The following is a 22,133-nucleotide window of genomic DNA, read 5'->3' on the forward strand; positions in this document are numbered from 1 at the left end:
CTAAGAGGGAAACACATTGTATGTTTCCTTCCCCTTTCATAAATGTTCTGTAGCCACAATCTCACTATTCCAGTGTTTTCTGTTGCTTCTTTCATAAGCATCCAAACTGCTACTATATCACATGATGCAGACATTGACATCACAAGCTTTTCATTGTACATGTAACTTTTCATAAAGAAGCCAATGTCCAATATCTGTACAAAATCTTCAGACTGTTCAACTTCATTGCTTAAAAGTAGTTCTTGATATATGTTTCCTCACAAAATGTGCAGTATGTGCAGGGGGGGGGGGGGGGGGGGGGGGGAGAAAGGGAAATGAAATAATGGCATGGCCCTTTTCCTCATAAAACAAGTTTATAACTCTCTCCCTTTTTCTTTGAAAACACACACACACACACACACACACACACACACACACACACACACACACACACAGAGAGAGAGAGAGAGAGAGAGAGAGAGAGAGAGAGAGTCACATTGCCATCAAATGCTACTGTATACCTACACAGTAAAAATTACATTGTATGCTAAGACAGTTCAATATCCGCCACAGTATTTCAACCTCATTAATTGAAACAAATTTGGCGAAGTATTGTACATATATAGAAGTATAAAATACTGATACTTCCCGTTACAGTACCATTGTTACAGTACAAAATAAATATTTTTGCAAATAAAATTATTTTTAACTGAAGAACAGTCCTTGAAACAACATAATATGTTATTTATATATATATATAAAATTTCATAAATTCATATCAAAGTCACAAGCAGTAAAATGCTAGATATTTTACAAAAGTGTTACCTCCACACCAGCAGCTTTCTTTAAATCTACACCGAGGAATAAAAAAAAAAAGCAATGGTATAAAATGGCAGCAATGGATTTTCTACACTTTTTGCAGCAGGTACAATGAGCAAATCATGCTCTGTTGACCAGTTCATGTTTCATCACTCACTAAATTGTGCAAGTCAGCATAGTTTACTATGGCACGATGGAGAAATTCATACTGAGCCTGAAATCAATTAACAGATAATCAAACAAACAAACAAAATAACACATGGCTGGTTCAAATGGCTCTGAGCACTATGGGACTCAACTGCTGAGGTCATTAGTCCCCTAGAACTTAGAACTAGTTAAACCGAACTAACCTAAGGACATCACAAACATCCATGCCCGAGGCAGGATTCGAACCTGCGACCGTAGCGGTCTTGCGGTTCCAGACTGCAGCGCCTTTAACCGCACGGCCACTTCGGCCGGCCACAAAATAACAGTGCATAGATTATAAATAGATGTACAGTTATTTAAAGCTGTAATTCTAGACAATAAATTAACTTGCTTTCAACATAGCCAGTCCAAAATATTATGTTGATTTTCTGACAGAAACCTGAGTACAGGAAAGATTCATCACATCTTTTGAAGAGAATACTATTATGTTCTCCAGCAGACACAGTAAGCACACCATTGTCTTTTGAGTACAGTAATTTATTTACTTGCTTACTCGAGTGGCCTTCAGCTGGTGCAAGCCTTTATAGTTCACACCACTTGGGTGGCTTACGCGTCAGGTGTCTTAATTGTTTTGTGTAGGTGATTGTCATGAGCATAGTACAATGTAGGGTTACATTCTTGGCATTGTTAGTTATGATAATGATTATGATGATGATGACAATGATAGAAAAGTGAAAACCAGTGCTGGCACAGCTTACTCCTCTTGAATAGCACAAAAGGGTCACCAAGTGTAAGGTATCCACCTGATGACAGTTAATGAACAGTGTTAAAAGATCTCATTCTGTGAGCCACTGCAGAGAGGTTTGGAATTTATTTTAGGACATGGACAAGTCTGGTAATCATGAATTTTATGCCACAGCCATTTCTCCCTTTGCTGGCCAAATATTGGCCTATTTTCACAATCGGAGTTTGAAAAACACAGTGGATAAATTCACACTAGGCAAATAACATATTTTCCTGTGGTATCACACGAAACTGAGGCAGCTGAATTTCCATTTACCTACTCCTGTTAAAGATATAAAACTATCCCTAAAATTTTTAAAGGTAGACTGATAAGTTTCATTCCTCTCAGAAGTCTAGATTGCTTTTAAGCGACCACATCTGCATTCTTGTTCAATAAAGGTTTTGAAGAGAAAGCATTCATTCTGTTGTTACAAAACCACAGTAACATAGACTGAAACTGTCAAGTTGTTATGTGTCATAAATAATCTTTAATCAGTGACTATCTATCTGACATTTAAATAATATAAAAAATATGTACTATCTCTTATTTTCCAGGCCATACATGACTGTAATTGAATATGCTCAATTTGATAGGTCATTTATGTTTCTCCGTGGGTTTCTTCCCTAAAAATACCAATTCCACAGCTATACTTATATTTTTGTATTTCTTTGTTTGCAACCAGTTTCAGGATTGTCACCGCATTCTCATTAAAACAAGAAAATCTGTCATGCTGCAATCTGGCATCATCACTGCTCATAGTGATGCGAAATGTTTGCAAAATGTTGAAGTCATAATAGCACACTTAACATGTGATGTATCTGCAACAGGTATTTGGTAAATGATTGCTAGTGGTGTACAATTTGAACTGCAGTGATTTTATATGTTTTAAATGAAGGAATTTCTGAAGAAGATGATATTTGCTGATTGTGATATGTGTATGGAGATCTGTGTACAGATACAATTACAGTAAGCCGGCCGTGGTAGTCTAGCGGTTCTAGGTTCGAATCCTGCCTCGGGCATGGATGTGTGTGATGTCCTTAGGGTAGTTAGGTTTAAGTAGTTCTAAGTTCTAGGGGACTGATGACCACAGATGTTAAGTCCCATAGTGCTCAGAGCCAATTACAGTAATAGAACTGGACAAAACAGTTTAACCCTTGCAGTGCTATAGGCAAACTCTTTGCATTCTGTGCTGAGTCTGCTTTTGTTATAGCTGTACTGCTCACCAAATGCTTGCACCTGTGCTGACTGATGGTGTTCCGACCAAAATGAAATACCTATCATCCAATTTTTCAGAAACTATAAAGTAAAAATATTTAATTTTTGCACATGTTAGAGCCTGATATATTCACTTGATAAAAAATGAATTTCTTTTCATTATATGTCATACTCACTGGGCTGCATCAAATCAAGTGAAACATTGCACGAAATTTTTAAAAGTTGGCAACATAAAAATTGATTGCATAAACTTTGCATATGGTTGATTGTAGCTCACACATTCCAGTGAATGAAATTTACATAAGATATCAAAATTTCATTTAAAACTGAGAGAAGAAGGATATCTCATTTTGTTCTCGAGTCATAGGGTTTTATATCCAAAGGATGGTTGCAGGCGATACGCTCATTCACATCCCTGTGCATCAGGGATCATGTGGTCATAACAGTTGTCATATCTCACAAATAATTCAAGATATTGAAACAAGGTTTTCTGGAAATGATAGCACACAATGAGGCACATATTTTGTATGATAAAGACTCGAAACTTTTTTATTCACCCAGATATGGAAGCAACTCGTCTGCAGCAGTGAGAGGCTGGAGGCTCAGGACACATTCAGATATCCATTGCACTCTACGAAAATCCAAGCAATGTGCGTATACATATCCACAACACCTGGGAAATGGTATAGTTGGATGTGTATACATGCCCACAGCAGTGAAAGGGTTAAGGATGGAATACTGCATGGTTGGTCAGCCTAAAGCAAGACTGATCACCCTCTTTTAATACAAATGAGGGCATAGAGCATATGAATGTACTGAATATGATAAAGAGGTGTATGCCTGAAAGGAAGTTGTATACGCCCTCAACATAAGATACATAGCTCCTGAAGTGCAAATCACATATTCAGAACATCAAAAGGCTCTAACAAATCATTTATGAGCTTTGTGCAGGCAAGCATATATCAAGGATAGCAAAAATGGCCATAGCATTTTATGTGTAATTTTATACACTGACCACCTTTGACTTTCTTAATAGTTATAGGATTTGAAGCTCAGAGACAGGACATTAGTTTCCTAAAGTAGTACGATGCATTTCCCATAAAACCTCAAGAAAATCACCTTTGGAGATTAGATTTCCAAGTGCCATCAAATAAAAAAACACTTTGCGCTTATTAATACAGTAACTGGCATATCAATGCAGAACATACAAGTCCCATAATCATAAAGTCACCAGTTTGCATTACTACAGTAGCAACTTTTTTTACTTTTATTAAAACTCTATGTTTATTGTCAAATGGAAATGTTTGTTAACAAATACTGAATCATAATTTTTTTTAGTATAAATACTGTCTTCTTATTTTTAATTACTAGTCACATGGGAGCGCTGGTATTCATAATAAATTAAATTTTGTACAAAAATGTGTGACATTAAATAGAAAATAAAATACTTTATTATTTCTAGAGGCTGGACATTATGACATATATTCTTCGTGTAATAATAAGGCATTTTGCAAGTCTGCCAAATTTTAATTTATTTTAAACTACCACTGGGATTTGACTGTTATTAAAAATGTAATTCTTATTTTTAATCATTATTTCAATTTGTTAACAAACAGATAATTTTAATGGAAATATGAAACGTTGTAACTGTTTGCTTTACGTGAATTTTGTGCTCACCACATCAGTGGTAGGTGTACAATGAGTGCTCCCACTGACGGAGTTGTTCACTTAAATATGCATGTGCATTCACTAACAGCCACTTCTTGAAGCCTTCAGACCACATCATCAGATACAGTGTTTGACTATTGCATATTGTATGGTTTTTCTCCTTTCATATTCACTCTGAACTTGAACTTGTATGTTTACAATGAAATTGCTGTATTTTGGACTGTGCACTAAACTAGCTCTCTACTGTGTGTTACTGAATGCTTGGAATTACCATTTGTTCAACAGGTCACTGCAGTACTGTGTTCCAAGTTATACTGAACTTTTGCTACCTATGCCTTGCTTAGTATTCCACTGGCAGACATTCCAATGTAGGTAGATGAGCTGGCATTAATAGAACTGCAGAGCAGTTCGGAAACCTGCCATGGAGGATGCATGGGTCATGTCATATGGGCAGACCCACAGATGGAAGTGTTTACTTGAAGGTAGCAGTAAGCACAGCAGGCCAGTGGTCCAGCAGAGTTGAACCACCACAGACCTAGTTTTGCACTCATGCCAAAAATTGTTGTGTGCTGTCATTAGCTGCCCACACCAGGAGTGTGCTCAGTATATCATTGTGCATGTATCTATCTGGGGCAAGATGCTCCGCTTCCCATAGTCAGTTTGAATGGTGAGCTCATTCCAGTCACGGGGTTCTGTTCCTCAACTGTTACCAAGTCATCATCGTCATGTTAAGTACCCACACTGACTGTGTTTACTAGCAGTGTTGTCATATCTTCTACAAATACTAAGCCAAGTAAGATAGTAAAGTGGCAACAAGGCCATTATTGATGCTGAAATGGAAATGAGAACATTATTTGTTGTGCAGCTATGGATGCTGAGTTTCTGAAGCCGATGCAACAGAAGATGCAACTACAACAGCAGCAACAGAACAGTGGCTTGTCCACAGGTGTGTTAAAAAAAAAAAACCACCAACAACACCACATTTTCAGGTGGCGGTGCCCCACAGCTCTTATTTATTTGAGAAATGTCATATTACTGTCTTGAGCTGCTGGTAAAATACTTTATTTATACAACCAAATTCAGTCTGATCATCATCGGGTTGCTATACACTGAATAAAATAATATGTAAGTACCATTACAGGCTTAAGCTGTTATGAATTTGTTAACTGATGTAAATGTCAACAACACCACACACATAACGGAATGTTATGTACCCACATAAAATAGAGAGAAAAAGTAAAAACAGGTTTGTCACACTTCCACATCTAGGAAAGGTATCTGATAAAAATTAATACATTTTTTGTAAAACTAACATCGCAGTGGCTTTTCATACCAACAACCCTATCAGAAATAATATAGGGCACACCATTGATAAGACATGCCAGTTAGACTAGTCTGGAATGAATAGAATTGAGAGTAGTGACTGTGATAACATTTACATAGGACAAACTCTATGTAAAATACACACCATTTACAAAGAACATAGTTGCAAAAGCGAGAACAATCAGTCCACATTCTCTCAACACAACAAAAACCATTCTGTTTCTAATATAGAAGACAATTTATAATTGCACATAATCAATAAAGGTAGCCATATGGATAGTCTAGAAGAACTTGAAATTTACACAGAGTTGCAAAAAAGCCATTGTGCTGTTTTCAATTAAAAAAAAAATGATCCGAAAAAATAGGAATTTCATCTAAAATGTTAGAGGCATACTGCAGACAATGTAATTCTTCCCATAGATATACTAATACACCTGGCCTTAATGGTACATTAGTACCACATTACACCACTATTTTTCCACATGGTAGCTCAGTGACCTGTTTCTAAGCATAAAATATCTGTTTTTATAGCCCCAGTATTGTTTTTTATTCTTTTTATATGCCCATAAACTTAGCTGCTGTATCTTGAACATTGCGCGGCTGTGTGTGGGATTCACCATCACGTGAGTGAAGTGCACACAGCGCACATCAGATTGTTCTTTTGTTTAATTACAGCTGCCTGGAGCATATTATTTCATGTGTATATGGAATAAGGCTAAGCAGGATCATTATATGCTGATATAACTATTTGTCCACGATAATGAGCATGTTACGTCTGTTATACTGTATGTATTTAGACATTTTGGCTTGGCATACATTATATGTATCTGTATGGCCTGTCCCATAAAAGTTACTGTATGATGGAAACAGTATAAATATGAATGTGACAACATAGTTCGTTTCACACTAATGCCAATGAGTACATGTAAGGCAGTACTTGGATGCATTTTGTTTTCTGTCACTGGAATTGTGATCGTAAAATGCACAAACTGATATGACTTTCCTAGGTTCTTATCATAGCAGATGACACACAGCTTAATAATCATACGTTTCTAGTAACTATCAATGTATGCAGACCTCTACAACCATCTTTGACTCTACCATAAACAGCGATCAGCTGCCCAGTCGTATCTGTGTGGTATGAATCTGTTCACAGTGTTACTGCATATTACAGTTTTAACATGAACGAGTACAACCCCTAGCATAGTTTTATAGATTGACAATGTAATTTATATTACAATATGATAACAAGTAACTCTGTACAAATAAGAACCATTTACATCTTTATGATACGTGGTTTTCATAATGAGTCACATTACTGTGTTATGACACAATTTTATTTTTGGTGTGTCATTGATGGTTTTATCAGCTGATGTTATAATTTTCTATTTTGCTAACATGATGGTTGTAATACATTTATGTGTGTCCGTAACATCCCATTATGTGTGTGTTTTACTGTTAACGTATACATCAGTTAACAGCTTTGTGAAAGTTTAAGCTTTTAATGTTACTTCTGTATTATTTCATTTGGGATATAGGAACCTGAAGATAGTCAGACAAATGAAACTGGTTGTATAAATGAAGCCAGCAGCTCAAGGTGGTACGATGAAATTTTTCAAACAGCAGCAGCAGCAGCAGCAGCATCACCTATACCTCAACTATTCACTTGCTTCAATGAAACAAGGTAGAGTTGGGACATTTGCCTGTGTTGTTCTGTTCTCTATTTCAGTGGAGTCTTATACTTGGCCCTAATTGTCAGAGTGATGTTTTACTGTCTTCCAATAGCAAATTGTACAAAGTAGTTAAAAACTATAGCCAGCCACTCTCTCTTGCTGGTAGTTTGAGTTTCTCCAAAGTTTTTGGTTTGCTGCCAGATTATTATGGTCACTCATATCATAGCAGTTAGGCTGGAATTCGATCAATGTGTTAAGCAAAGCAAGCAGCTGGGACTGCGACCTTTACAGTGTTTAGCACGAAAGTGTAATTTTTCTTGTAAACTGTGAGGTGCACCTTACACTGATTCTCTAATCCATGATGTCATTATAGACATGTCACCACAAAGGTTTTAGAATTACCTGTTCCAACATTGAATGAAATGCTCAAAATTGCTAAAGCTCACAAAGTTACAGCTACAGCACAAGCTTCCTTTGACAACAGTGTTAGTGTAGAACAGAACCAACCATTGCATTCCAAACCGTATGCGAGAGGCGCATGTGCGGGCCACATTTGAGCTGAGGTTTGGCCTGTCTCAGCTTTGTTCAGTCCTTCTCTGAAGTACCCGGTACAGTGCGACATTTCATGTAGTATTGCAGTGTGTCACTATTTGGTCAGCCCAATTCTCTTCAATTCAGCAAAATCATGGTGTAACTGCTGTTTACCCTTCACTATCTGTTGGTGGTACAAAGACTGTTCATGGGTCCAGTGGGTGTTTGCACAAAAAGAGGCTGTCTAGCAACGTATTGTCACAAGCATTTAAATATGAATGGAAATGAAGGCGAGAGGGATGGGAGTTCTTAATATCTATTATGCAGTTGCATAATCGATGGGTACAGCAAATTTGCTATGCAACGACATTACAATACCATGCAGAAAGAATTTAAAAATTTAACTGACACTGAAAGAGCAAAATATTACAATGATCAATAGATGGTATTCTTGTTATGTACATTATGAAGCATTTTGTGCTAAATTTGCAGGCATGGAGCACGAGGAGAAATTTGTGGTACCAAAAGCAAAATTTCTGAAGTTACACACATTATTCCATCATCAGTTGCAAGAGTTTTTGATAGAATTGAATGAAGAGTAAGTATGTTGATTAAGTCAAGGGGCATGTACGGAATGATTTTTTGATTTAAAATTTGCTTTTGTCAAATTTATAAAGGAAAAAGCAATGCAGGAATGAAAATTTGAACATCCAAAACAGATTGCAGGCCTTACATTTTAAGTGGACTTGACTGCACACTGCCCACAATAATAAATCACAAAGTGAGAATTAAATTATTTCTGATTTGATCGGGATGCACTTAAAAAGAAAATCGCATTGTAGTAGGGACAAATTCTGACAAATACAGTGCAGTCCCTTAAGCTCACTGGCGCTAAAGAAAATGCGAGTTTTTAAGACTTTATTGTAGCCATGAAATAATTGCGAGGAAAGTTTTCTAAACTTTTGAGTCAGTCTTAAATATGTTTCCAAGGTCATTTGCTGTTTCAGTTGAAAGCGCCTGTGCATGTGCAGATGTAAGTGACTGACCTGCATGATAATTCCCATTTTAAAGACAAATGCTTTTAGGTTAAAAGTGTCCAGGACGTCTACACTGTTTTCCCCAGGTAGAATTTCCACATCCACATGAACAGTTTGCAAAAGTGCTACAGTATTTCGATCAACATATGTTTGTGTCAGACCTTTTTTCGATAATGAAACTAAATAAGTCACAATTATGTGGCAATCTGAGTACAAAAGTCTGTGAAATTGTCTATGTATGTCTGTATCCCAACAGTTTGTACCAGATAAAAATTATATTATGCCTTCAGCATGCCAATTTTTTTTTTTTTTTTTTTTTTCGTCTATGTTGTTGAGAAATACGAAACCAAGTGAAACCCATTGCAGCTGCATTGCTATCTAAATACAGCATATTCACAGTTTTCCCCCCTCTTCCTGCTCAGAGAGCACTGTGCAGCAGGCAGCAGGCTCAGCACTATGACACGCGAGCCAAAGCACGGTTTGTGAACCAAATTTCTGGTCCACCCAGGTGTAGAATATCTTTCCAGCAGTACACATTGTGTTCTTCAATCTACAGATGACACTCAGTCAATATCATCTGATTCACAGAGCACCTGGCCATCTGGTATGGCAGGGTACAATAGTTAGTACAGCAGTTAGCAATACATTCTCCTCATTGTTGGTAGACAAGCATAGAGAAATGTGCTTCATTCGCTGTAGTTCTGTCCCAAAGGGAACAACAGCTCAAAAAAATATTTTCTGCCCATCACCTCCTGAAAAGCCAACCCAAATAAGTTATTTCCAGAATGCATCACTAAGTGCAAACAATATCACTGCTCATTCTGTGACACCAGTTACTTTGCCTGTGGCATGCACGGACACTTGATGAGTTTTGCTGCGGCCAGAAATCAACAATGCTGGCCACTGCATTCTGTAAGGCCAATATCCTTGTTGCCATGTAGCCCACTGCTGTAACTTACATTGAGGCTAAACGTCATTGGCATAGAGGTTAATTTCCAGCTGGACTCAGGAGTGGCCATGTCCTTAATAAATCTGGAGACATATCGCCTCACTGGGTCCCAGTGCCATTTGCTGTATATAAGCAAGTTAAGGTAGAATTGGACAGGTTTCAAAATTCACAAGTCATCTCACTTGTATTTGCAAGTCAATGGGCGCCATCACTCATATTCATTAAGGAGCCAAACAGAGCTATTAGATCATGATGTGATTTCAGAGTCATGGTAAACGTTGAATTACATGTGGATCTGTATCCAATTCCTAGGCCACAGGAATTGCTAGTCAAGTTGGCCTGGGGCCATTTGTTTTCAAAAATAGATCTGACTGATGCCTATTTGCAGTGTCCAATCAATGAGGAAACAAAATGGATTCAAGTCATTAACACACCTTTCAGCATGTTTAGATACACCAGATTACCACTTGGAGTCACAAGTGCTCTCAGTATTTTTCAGCAGTATCTCCAACAGTTAATTCAGTACATCCCAAATTCTTACAACATTTCTAGGCATTATTTGACAGGATGCAAGCCAATACACTGCATTTTTTATTCACCAAGTTTTTTTTTAATCTATCATTCAGTATCTCAGTCGTAACTTGAGTTTGTAAAAGCAAGCTTCCAAGCTACCAGTCCCAAGGAACCTGAGATAGTTGCAGTCATTTCTCAGGAAAGCAAATTAGCATGCCAAGTTCATTCTGCAAGCAGGGATCAAATTTGTTTGGTTAGAAGAAAACAACAAAGCATTTTTGAAATGAAAGAAATGTCTTCAAAACAGCTCCCTCTTTTGATACATTTTCTCCATGCAAATATCTTATTCTGGTGATGGACACTTCAGATTTTGGAATTAGTGCTGTCCTATTGCAAACACACACTGATTGCACAGAGCTGCCAACTGTGTTTGCCTCCAAAACATTGATCGCCACTCAATATAATTAATCAAAAATTGAGAAGGATGCATTGACAGTTATTTAAAACATCAAATTTCATGGTTCCTTTTTTTTTTTTTTTTAAATACGGGACGAAATTTCATCTAATCAGAAATCAATCTCCTGAAATCACTGTTTGGTCCACATTCCAAGCTCCCGGGTAAAATGGCACTGCAACTGCTCAGCTTATTAGCAATTATACATACGAGATCCACTACAGGCTTTACACGCAGCAAGCCAATTCAAACACATTCTCTCACCTACGATGGGCACTAGATGCAGACTTTGAAAGGGAAAAAAGTGGTGTGTTTTGGATTAGATGTATACATTAACACATCCTTGACAAGTTTCTGATTACAACATGGGAAGTAGCAGTGGAATGTGTTATCAACTGTACAATGAGGCTGGCTGTAAAATATTCTAAAGAACACAGACTCAGCATTATAAACATATTTTTCTTTGCAGGAAAACTTCTATGTAAAAGACAGTGTCCTCTTACTAGCTACCAATGACCGCAAATGCCGGGCTGTGATTCCATCTAAGATCCATTGTCATATTCTTAAGCTACTCTACACTCCACATTGGGGAATGTGCTGGATAAAGTCATTAGCAAGGAGTCACCATTATTGAATTGGCATCAACCCTGCCATTGAACATACAGTTCAGAACTGCCACTTCTACTCTGTATTCCTCAGCTCCTGTGTGACAATAAAATTTCTGACCTCATCCTTAGTACCCATGGCAAAGAATTCACATTTTGCTGGACCATCCCACAGATCAATGTGGTTTCTCATTGTCAACGCCCGTCTAACTTCCTTAATGTCGCACACATGGCTACTACAATAATGCTGGCTATTACCTTTGCTGCAGAGAGGGTGCCCACCACTTTTGTCTCCAACAATGGCCCTAAGTTTACGGCACCCACATTTCAGTTAAGTGCAACATCACTGAACATCTGACCACAGCTCTGTTCCACTCAGAGTGGAGCAGAGTGTGGCTGGTCAGAACATACACAAAATTATGGCAATAGTCATTTAGGAGGAAGCATTCACTAGGTTTCTTGCCACTTATTGGCCCGCCCTCATCAAGGAATGCAGCCTGGCTGAAATGCTACACAAGTTCAGCCCGCTTGCACTATTCGAATGCATATCTTCTCAACTATAGTACTGGTGCAACTGTATGGGTCCATTATTTCAGCTAGAAGCCAGGATGAACCAAGACATCATCATCAGCAGCAGCAGCAATATGGGGAGACAGATGTGATCATGTTGTCTTGCACCAAAACCAGTTCTGATAGTCCACCTGCATCTGCATACATACTTCACAAGCCACCATATGATGCACGGCAAAGGGTACCTTGTATCACAACTAGCAATTTCCTTTCCTGTTCTACTTGCAAATGGAGCAAGGGCAAAACAATTGTGTACATGCTTTCATACGAGCTCCAATTTTTCTTATCTTGTCTTCATGATACTTATACTAGTGCTCTAAATTTTCTCAACAGTGTTTCACAAAAAGAAAATGGTCTTCCCTCCAGGGATTTCCATTTGAGTTGATAAAGCATGTACGTAATATTCACATGTTGGTCAGACTTCCATTTGAGTTCATAAAGCATGTCCATAATATTCACATGTTGATCAGACTTACCAATAACATCTCTAGCAGCACACCTCCAAATTGCTACGCTGGAATCCTTTAATCACACCTAAAGGGTTTCACTAGTGTTCTATACGCAGCCTCCTTTATAGATAAGCTACACTTTCCTAAAACTCACCAACAAACCAAAGTCAATCATTCACCTTCCCTACTAATGTCCGTATGGGCTTGTTCCATTTCATATAGGTTTGTAACATTACACCTAGAAATTTAGCTGATGTGACTGTGTCCAATGGAACACTACTAATACTATATTCGAACATTGTAGGATTGTTTTACCTATTCATCTGCTTTCACTTATATCATTCACTTACTTTTTCTACATTTAAATCCCGTCCACATCACCCTGTATCCTTCTACAGTCACTCAATGATAATACTTCTCTGTATACTACACCATTATCAGCAAACAGTCACCCACTGCTGCTCATCCTATCCTTCAGATGCATCCCCTGAGGCATTTCTGTTGGTACCTTTGTCTCTGATGAACAGTTCCCATTCAGAACAGTGTACTGGGTTGTTTTAGTAAAGGAGTCTTCAAGCCACTCACGTATCTGAGAATCTATTCTAAGGGTGTCAAGCAAGAAAGGATAAGGCAAGTTTTCCTTGAGTGTTGCCTTTTAAATCTGTGCTGATTTGCAGACAGAACCTTTTCTGTTGCAATGAAATTTATTATATTCAAACCTAGGGTGGTTTCGCAGGTCCCTTCTCATACAGGGGAGTCACCTGCACTTTTTTACAGTTGCTTGGCACTTTGCGTTTCATGAACAATTCATGTCAAATGCAAGTTACTGCTAATGTGCCAATGCCAAAGAGCACTCTCTGTGAAACCAAACTGAGATTCCATCCAAGCCTGGTGACTGACTTGATTTCAACTCCTTCAGTTGCTTCTCAACACCAGGGATGCCTTTTTCTATGACCTACGTACAGGCATGTGTGTGATAGTCAAACATCAACAACAGAACTATTCTTATCTAAGCTTCAAATTATGCTAGAAGACCTTTATTGGGAAAAAAATAAAAAAGTTGTAATAGCTGCTGGTTTTAATATTGATATCACATGTGATAGTAGTCACACTTCAAGATTCACTGACTTAGTAAACAAACATGGTTTCAAATTGAATTTCTTTGAATCTACCAGAGACAATGGGCAATCATCAACATGCATTGACAATGTTCTAACTAATTATGTATATGAAGATGTGTATAAATATTGGCTGGATCTAGGTATTTCAGATCATTGTGCATTGTTCATTGAGCTGCCACAGACAGACAGGAACATTTCACATATGAGAACCCATATGAGCAGGAACTTTAGCAAAGAAAACTTGCTAACATGTAGTGAGAAGCTAAAACATGGCCTTTTGATTATTGTAACTCAAGTGACAAAAACTTTGAGAAATTCTTAAATAGTTTCCTTTGAGACTTTAATGAAACATTTCCACCTAGACTCTGCAGCAGTAAAATAACAAATACAGTAAAGTGGATTACCCAGGGCATAAAAATTTCCAGTGTACGGTAAAGGCAACTGCACAGAGAACTAAAATATAATGAAGATATTGATTTCATTAAATATGTTAGACCCTATAAAACCATATTTAAAAGAGTTGTCAAGGCAGCAAAACAACTGGCAACTAACAGGCTAATTTAAAATCATAAAAATAAGACAAAGGCTGTGTGGTCAGTCATTAAATCTGAGTTAGATGTTAAAGCCTGTAACCAAGAAATTCCAAAAATTGACACTGAAGGAAACACTATTGTAAATCCAACTCAAATACCAGAGTACTTTAATGAATTCTTTATAACTGTAGCAAAGTCTGATGTATATGTAACAGATTATCACAACAAAGTAAATCACTTTGGCCTAGGCAAAAACTGTGAAAACTTTACAAAATTCTCAAAAGTTTCTGTGGAGGATGTAGAAAATACTATTCTAACATTAAGAAACAAAAAATCTGCAGGTTGGGATGGAAGACCCACCAAAGTTATTAAAGTGGTACACAACAGAGTTGAAAAGCCACTAGCTCAGATAATAAATCAATGTTTTGAAAAGGGCTGTACCCCAGAGGTACTGAAATATGCTGAAGTCAAACCACTCTTCAAGAAGGGATCAAGAGATATCATGGAAAATTATCGTCCTATCTCGATTCTCCCAGTTCTATCCTGTTGCACAAATACAAAACTTCATTGCAAAATATTCTGTTATTCTAAACAATCAATTTGGTTTTCAGAAAGGGAAAAATGCCATTGTTTCATTGAGAAATTAAGTACATCGTTAGACAAGAGAAACAGGGTGGCAGGAATTTTCTGCGACCTCACAAAGGCGTCTGATTCCGTAAACCATGCACTGCTTGTTTACAAACTTGAAAAGTATGGCATTAGCGGCAGTGCCCTACAATGGCTTAAATCCTACTTATCCAACAGAAAGCAAAGAGTTAGCATTTCTTCAAATGGCACATATTATTTTTCTAACTGGAAAAAAAAAAAAAAAAATATCTCAGGGTGTTCCACAAGGCTCCATATTAGGCCCAGTCCTAGTTCTCTTTTATGTTAATGACTTAGCATTAAGTATCAGCTCCCCATCAGTTCTGTTCGCAGATGATATTCCTGTCTTAGTTGAAGATCAGGACTCGGAAAAAATTCCCAAATCTGTGATCAATACCCTCAGTACGTTAGAAACTTGGTTTCAGCTAAATGGGTTGAATCTAAACATATCTAAGACTCACGCGATGCAGTTCAAAACCAAACAGTCAAAATGTGAGCAGATTAAGATTGTAAACAACCAAGGTATAGAAGAAGTTGACTCAGTCAAATTCTTAGGCGTAAATGTAGGTAAAAATTTGAGCTGGCAGAGGCACACATTGAATACCTGGCAAACAAACTAAGCAGCTTTGCATTTGCAATGCAAATACTATCAACTGCAACTGACGTGGACACATGAAAAGTAGCATATACAAGCTACTTCGAATCCATTATTAGGTATGGTATTGTTTCTTGGGGTAACTCAGCAAACATAGTGCGGATACTAAAAATACAGAAAAAATCATACAAAATACGTGCACTGCAAATCAAAAAGAACCATGACGACCATTATTTAGAAAACTTAAAATATTAACTCTGCCATCCTTAAATATATATGAGATTATTATATTTTTGTACAACAGACATGAATTATTTGAGGGAAACCATTTTGTCCATTCACATGATACCAGAAACAAAGAAAATTTTATGCTCCCCACCCACTACCTCAGACTGTACGCCCAGGGACCTCAACACATGGGAATGAAAATTTGTAATAAAAGAAAAGGGAACAAGTTGATGCAGATGAATTTAGATTCACTTAAAAGAAAGCTATATGAGGTACTGACAATGAAGTTTTATTACTCAGTGGATGAATTCATGCGGGACAACTGGAAATTTGAGATGGGTACAATGTGTTACATGTTCCAAGAAATATCCTTGTTATTTATTATAGTGCTATTATTTATTAATTTACAACTCATTGTAACTTTTTAATTAGTTTTTGACATGTCTCCTGTACACAAACCAAATGGATTGCAAATGTACATCATGAGATGAATAAAACGCAATTCACAATTCACTACATTACATCTGTATGATCCTCCTTTGTGAAGCATTTCTTAAATCAAAAATTTAAAAATTTAAAAATTCAGCTTTCCTTATGCTGTCTTCTATTGTCTCATCAGACTGGTAAATAAGTGACTCAACAGAGTCCTTTGAGCCACTTAGTGATTTTATGCAGGGCCAGCAACCTACCTTCCTTGTAGTGGTGTATGTGGGTCGACAATGACAGGAAATAATGGAGATGGAACTACTGCCACCTTAGGATGCTGTATACAACAGTAATTTGCATTCCCCACCAAGTCACAGTACCAATACGTAGCCTAAGATACTGCAGTTAGCAAGTAATAACAGTTTCTTGTGACTATGCTGACCACACATGCAGAGGGTACTGTGGATATAGACAGGAACACAACTGCTATGCAGGGGTCTCTCCAACTGTCTTTATTTTTTATATACAATACCATTGTTTTGGTGAACATATATTTTCAGGACTCATTGAAGTGTGAAACTGCAATGCAAATAATAAAAACCACAATATCGCTATATGAACAATACATCTGAAAACATTTCTGCTTGTTCCAACAGTTGCAAAACAGCTGTAAACAGACTTGTTCCTCCAATTTGAAAATGGTTGAATACATTACTAGTCCAATTAGTGCCTTCAATTCAATGACATCAACATTTTGTAGACAGGATAAATGATCATTAGTGTACTGTGATCTAAACTTAGATATTTCCAGATTTGTCCACAGAATGATTTTGTATAGAATAGCTTGTACAGGGAACAGGTTCAATATCTCCAGAAGTGCAGGTCTCAGACTTTCTGCCATCTGTCACAGTCCAGGCAGCTGCAAGACGATACTGTGTTGGCTTGTTATGCTGTTTTCTCCATGGAGAACATCTGTGCTTATCAAAGAAGTGAGTTTCTCCATCGTCACCAACTGTCACATCTGCAGCACTTTCAAGTTTCCTGCTCCAAATTATTGTCGTGCTCAATAAATATCTTGAAATCAGTATCATCATCACTGTCATCACAGTCTTATTCTGGGAACTCACTGAGTCATTCTTCAACACCCACATCTGTCACATGTAAAACATGTTACATAGAAGAAAACGGTCTATTGACACGCAGTCAACATGGGTTTAGAAAACATCATTCTTGTGAAACACAATTAGTTTTTTATTCACATGAAGTGCTGAGTGCTACTGACAAGGGATTTCAGATTGATTCCGTATTTCTGGATACCCGGAAGGCTTTTGACACTGTTCCACACAAGCGGCTCGTAGTGAAATTGCGTGCTTATGGAATATTGTTTCAGTTATGTGACTGGATTTGTGATTTCCTGTCAGAGGGATCATAGTTTACTGTAACTGATGGAAAGTCATCGAGTAAAACAGAAGTGATTTCTGGCGTTCCACAAGGTAGTGTTATAGGCCCTTTGCTGTTCCTTATCTATGTAAACAATTTGGGAGACAATCTGGCAGCCGTCTTCTGTTGTTTGCAGATGACGCTGTCATTTATCGACTAATGAAGTCATCATAAAATCAAAACAAACTGCAAAACGATTTAGAAGAAATACTGAAATGGTGCGAAAAGTAGCAGCTGAACTTAAATATCAAAAAGTGAGAGGTCAGCCACTTGAGTGCTAAAAAGAACACGTTAAACTTTGGTTACACTATAAATCAGTCTAATCTAAAAGCCGTAAATTCAACTAAATACCTAGGAATCATAATTATGAACAATTTAAACTGGAAGGAACACACAGAAAATGTTGTGGGGAAGGCTAACCAAAGACTGCGTTTCATTGCCAGGACACTTAGAAAATGTAACAGACACACTAAGGAGACTGCCTACACAATGCTTGTCCATCCTCTTTTAGAATACTGTTGAGCGCTGTGGAATCCTTACCAGATAGGACTGACTGAGTACATTGAAAAAGTTCAAAGAAAGGCAGCACATTTTGTATTATCGCAAAATATGGGAGTGTCACACAACTGATACAGGATTTGGGATGGACACCATTAAAAGAAACGCGTTTTTAGTTGTGATGGAATCTTCTCACAAAATTCCAATCACCAACTTTCTCCTCCGAATGCGAAAATATTTTGTTGACACCAACTTACATAGGGAGGAACAATCACAAAGATAAAATAAGGGAAATCAGAGCTCATATGGAAAGATGTAGGTGTTCATTCTTCCCGCGCGCTATACGAGATTGGAACAACAGAGAATTGTGAAGGTGGTTCGATGAACCCTCTGCCAGGCACTTAAATGTGATTTGCAGAATATCCATGTAGATGTAGATGTAGATGTAGAAGGTTCAGCTTTCCTTACCATGGAGAAACAGTAACATTAAAAAAAAAAATAAATAAATAAATAAATAAATTAAAAAAAAAACAAAAAAAAACGCAAACACAATGGTACATCTGCGAGACCTCTCAAAGCTAAAAATAAGAAACAAAGCACAATAATGCGAGAGTTCTGTCACTTGTAAAGTGCCATCCAATAGGAAAGTGAACAGAAGAGTCCACTTCAGTGGGGTGTGTGAAATATCACAGGACAAAAAATTGTAGTAGTCTGAGAGGCAGTCAGTAGGATTTAAGGGATAGCTATGTGTACACACAGTCATGTGCAGCCAGTTGTCTGTTATCTCTTGAAACCTTTGGACTGTGCCATTTGATACAATGTGTGACTATTGCTTGTTGAGACCTTGCTGTACTCTGGTTCCTAGCCAGCCGTTCACTATGTGAACTTAGTCATTACTGATCACTCATAAATACTATTTCTTCCACTGTGCCACTACATGCTGAGTGACACTGAACTTTTTGTTACCCACACTGAGTACGACAGTACAGTGGTGACAAGGCCATTACTTATAACTAACTCCAACTAACTCCATCCAAACAGGCCCCGAAAGACCCTAACGGTACTGACCAACCACCGTGTCATCCTCAGCCTATGGGCGTTACTGGATACAGATATGGAGGGGCGTGTAGTCAGCACACTGCTCTCCCACCTGTTGTCAGTTTTCGTGGCCGGAGCCGCTACTTCTTATCAAGGAGCTCCTCAATTTGTCTCACAAGGGCTGAGTGCAGCCCGCTTGCCAACAGTGCTTGGCACACTGAACGGTCACCCATCCAAGAGCTAGCCAAGCCCGACAACGATTAACTTCGGTGATCTGACAGGAATCGGTGTTACCACTGCAGCAAGGCCATTGGCCAATTACTGACACACACACACACACACACACACACACACACACACACACACACACACAACGAACTGCAGACCACATTTTTCACATGACCACAGAGTGAAGTCTAACGACACTGACTAGACCTGAGACAAAACAGTGCTTTATGAATGATGATACTTACTTCCTGGGACCATCCTATTCACAGATAAAATGATTTTTTTATGTGATGGCTTTTTGGATACACCCAACATTCACACTCAGGCAACAGATGTAACTCATGTTGCAGAAAAATGGAACTATGCAGTCAATCTCTTTAACGCTCTTGCAGTAAAAGTTGCAAGAATTGTTGGAAGATACTAATTTGGCTACAAGGTGTCAACCTGGTGTAGTGCTTAAAGGCATTTCACTTACATCTGGGAAGCAATTTGAATCCTTTTGTATCTGTACTGTGCAATCCAGACTTATATTTCTTAATGTTTCCCTTAATAATATCTGGTGAAATCTGGGATTCTTGCTCTTAATAATTCTCTCCCTTCTTCATGCCCAACTGAGCTAGTGATCAGTCTCTAATTACCTTGGTGTTGATAATACATTGAACTTAGGCCTTTAATGATGGGTGTGAGGGTGCGTGAGACTGCAAGGCTCCAAAGTCACCATATGATAGTTTTTTTACATGAATACATTGAAAGTACGGTATATGGCACAGCAGACGGCTATTTATTTCAATGAAGAATACAAAAAGCATGTGCAATAGTTTGTAAAGCTCTGAAAAACCTACCAAAGGGCTACGTAGAATGAGTTCAAACAGTTCTCAAATATGTTTACATTTTCCAGGAGAGGTCTTTCTTGATAATTATGTTTATATGCATACTTTCATGTACTGTTATCCACAGTGACAGATGTTCTTGATTTTACAGTTCTTTTATGTAAATTACTGTGAAAAGGAGACAGTCCTTCACACATTGTGAAGCATAATTTTCATCATGAAAGGGATCCTTCATATATTCACCGACAGGAAAAAGTAACCCACAGCAGGCTACTTCCGTAAAGTATATCAATAACAAATTGTAACTAATGCTAATTTATTCATATCATAAATTATGGGAATTATTTCTAGATTACTTTATATATACAGGAGAAAAAAATCTGCTTTGAAAAACACCGCTAATCTACACCTTACACGTCTCAGCTGCTGTTTTTATTTACTATTGCATAATAAGCATTTACGCAACTTTACTGCCACGTAATGACAGTGAGCAATAAGCTAGCTTGGTGTTTGGTCCTCACATTGATGTGTTTTGGTGTTGATTACTTTTTTTTATCTTTGGACAACATAAAGTAATGAAATCTATTTGCACATTTCACAAGTGAAATTTCCACTAACATGGCATGTCCACTCTGTGTATCCCAGTACTGCTCTTTGGCCTGCTTCTTTTATTTTTCCTGTCTTTCAATAGTCTCCATTTTGATTTTCCTCTGATGATTTTTCCAACTGTAATCGATCTTTGCGATATGTATTAATTGCTGTTACTTATAAACAGTCTTGACTTTGACAGCAGATATTTATTTCAGTGCATTTTTACTTTTAAATTATTTTATGTTCTTTTATCACTCTTGATTCTGGCTCTGGAATGACTTTGCATTTTTTTATACATCCAGATCATTTTTTGCATCTGCTACTCTATCTGCTGTGCTACAACTGCTCCTGTTTCAGCAGTTAGCAAAAAGGAATTTCTCTTCACTAATGCACCACTATCATATTTCATAAATTCACAGATAAAAACATCTAAGTTCATCATTTTTAGAGAAGACACTAAAGTTATAGTGGAAAAGGAATACACCATTATGCTAATGAATTGGAAAGGGAATTCTAGTGGTAACTTGCTCTAAGATTTTACACTGTATGACAAACATCATGCTTACAAGATTAAACATATGTATCAAACTTTTTCTTTTTACTCACAAATGTCTGCAGCATTCCATGTCGCTGTGACCTAAGCTTTCGTGTTGTTGTGAAGATATCCACCCTCTTTTCAGTCCTCAGTTGCTGTACCAATATACTCAGTGCCACAAACATAGAACTTCTATCAGATCCACAACTAGTTCAGAGAGAAAAATGATGTTACTTAATGCAGTCAATATACTGTTGACAACTGCACTGCTAAACTTACAATGAAGGAGTGCAACTCAACAGACATGGCATTTAATTACAAACATAACATGCTTGTAATCAAGCCAACAAACATAGCTTAACATACCTACAATGCACAACTATGGGAGCACTGCCCCCTTGAGATTCTTGATGGTTTTGAGTTTGGTCAACCAATTCTATGAGACCACGTGTCACTTCCGGTACTTCTCCCTCAACTGTCGGCCACCCATTATATTGGAACTGTGTCACTACAACCGTTTCATCAGTCTGGAAAGAAGGAATATTGAAAATTTTAGTGCTGTATAAATCTCGGCAATATGAAGATTATTGCCACCTAATGGTAACTCTTACAGGCAGCAATGTATTATGAAACTTGACAAGACCAAAGCATTACATAATATAAAAGTCAATTCAAAACATTTTCATGAAAGTCACATAATTTTAAAATT

At 37.6% G+C, this 22,133-nt stretch overlaps 1 protein-coding gene across 1 annotated transcript in view; it reads right to left on the reverse strand.

Annotated features, from left to right (window-relative positions):
- Positions 1-381: 381 nt before the first annotated feature.
- Positions 382-22,133, reverse strand: part of LOC126469681 (tyrosine-protein phosphatase 69D) — a 400,445-nt gene continuing 378,693 nt past the window's right edge. Inside the window, exons 24-26 of the mRNA XM_050096833.1 lie at positions 21,791-21,951; positions 21,496-21,631; positions 382-1,012 (exon numbers count right to left, since the gene is read on the reverse strand). Of these exons, the coding sequence (XP_049952790.1) occupies positions 938-1,012; positions 21,496-21,631; positions 21,791-21,951 (372 nt within the window). The 3' untranslated portion in view covers positions 382-937. The remainder of the gene's footprint in view (positions 1,013-21,495; positions 21,632-21,790; positions 21,952-22,133) is intronic.

This window comes from Schistocerca serialis, chromosome 3 (genome assembly GCF_023864345.2).
Source record: "Schistocerca serialis cubense isolate TAMUIC-IGC-003099 chromosome 3, iqSchSeri2.2, whole genome shotgun sequence".
NCBI lineage: Eukaryota > Metazoa > Arthropoda > Insecta > Orthoptera > Acrididae > Schistocerca > Schistocerca serialis.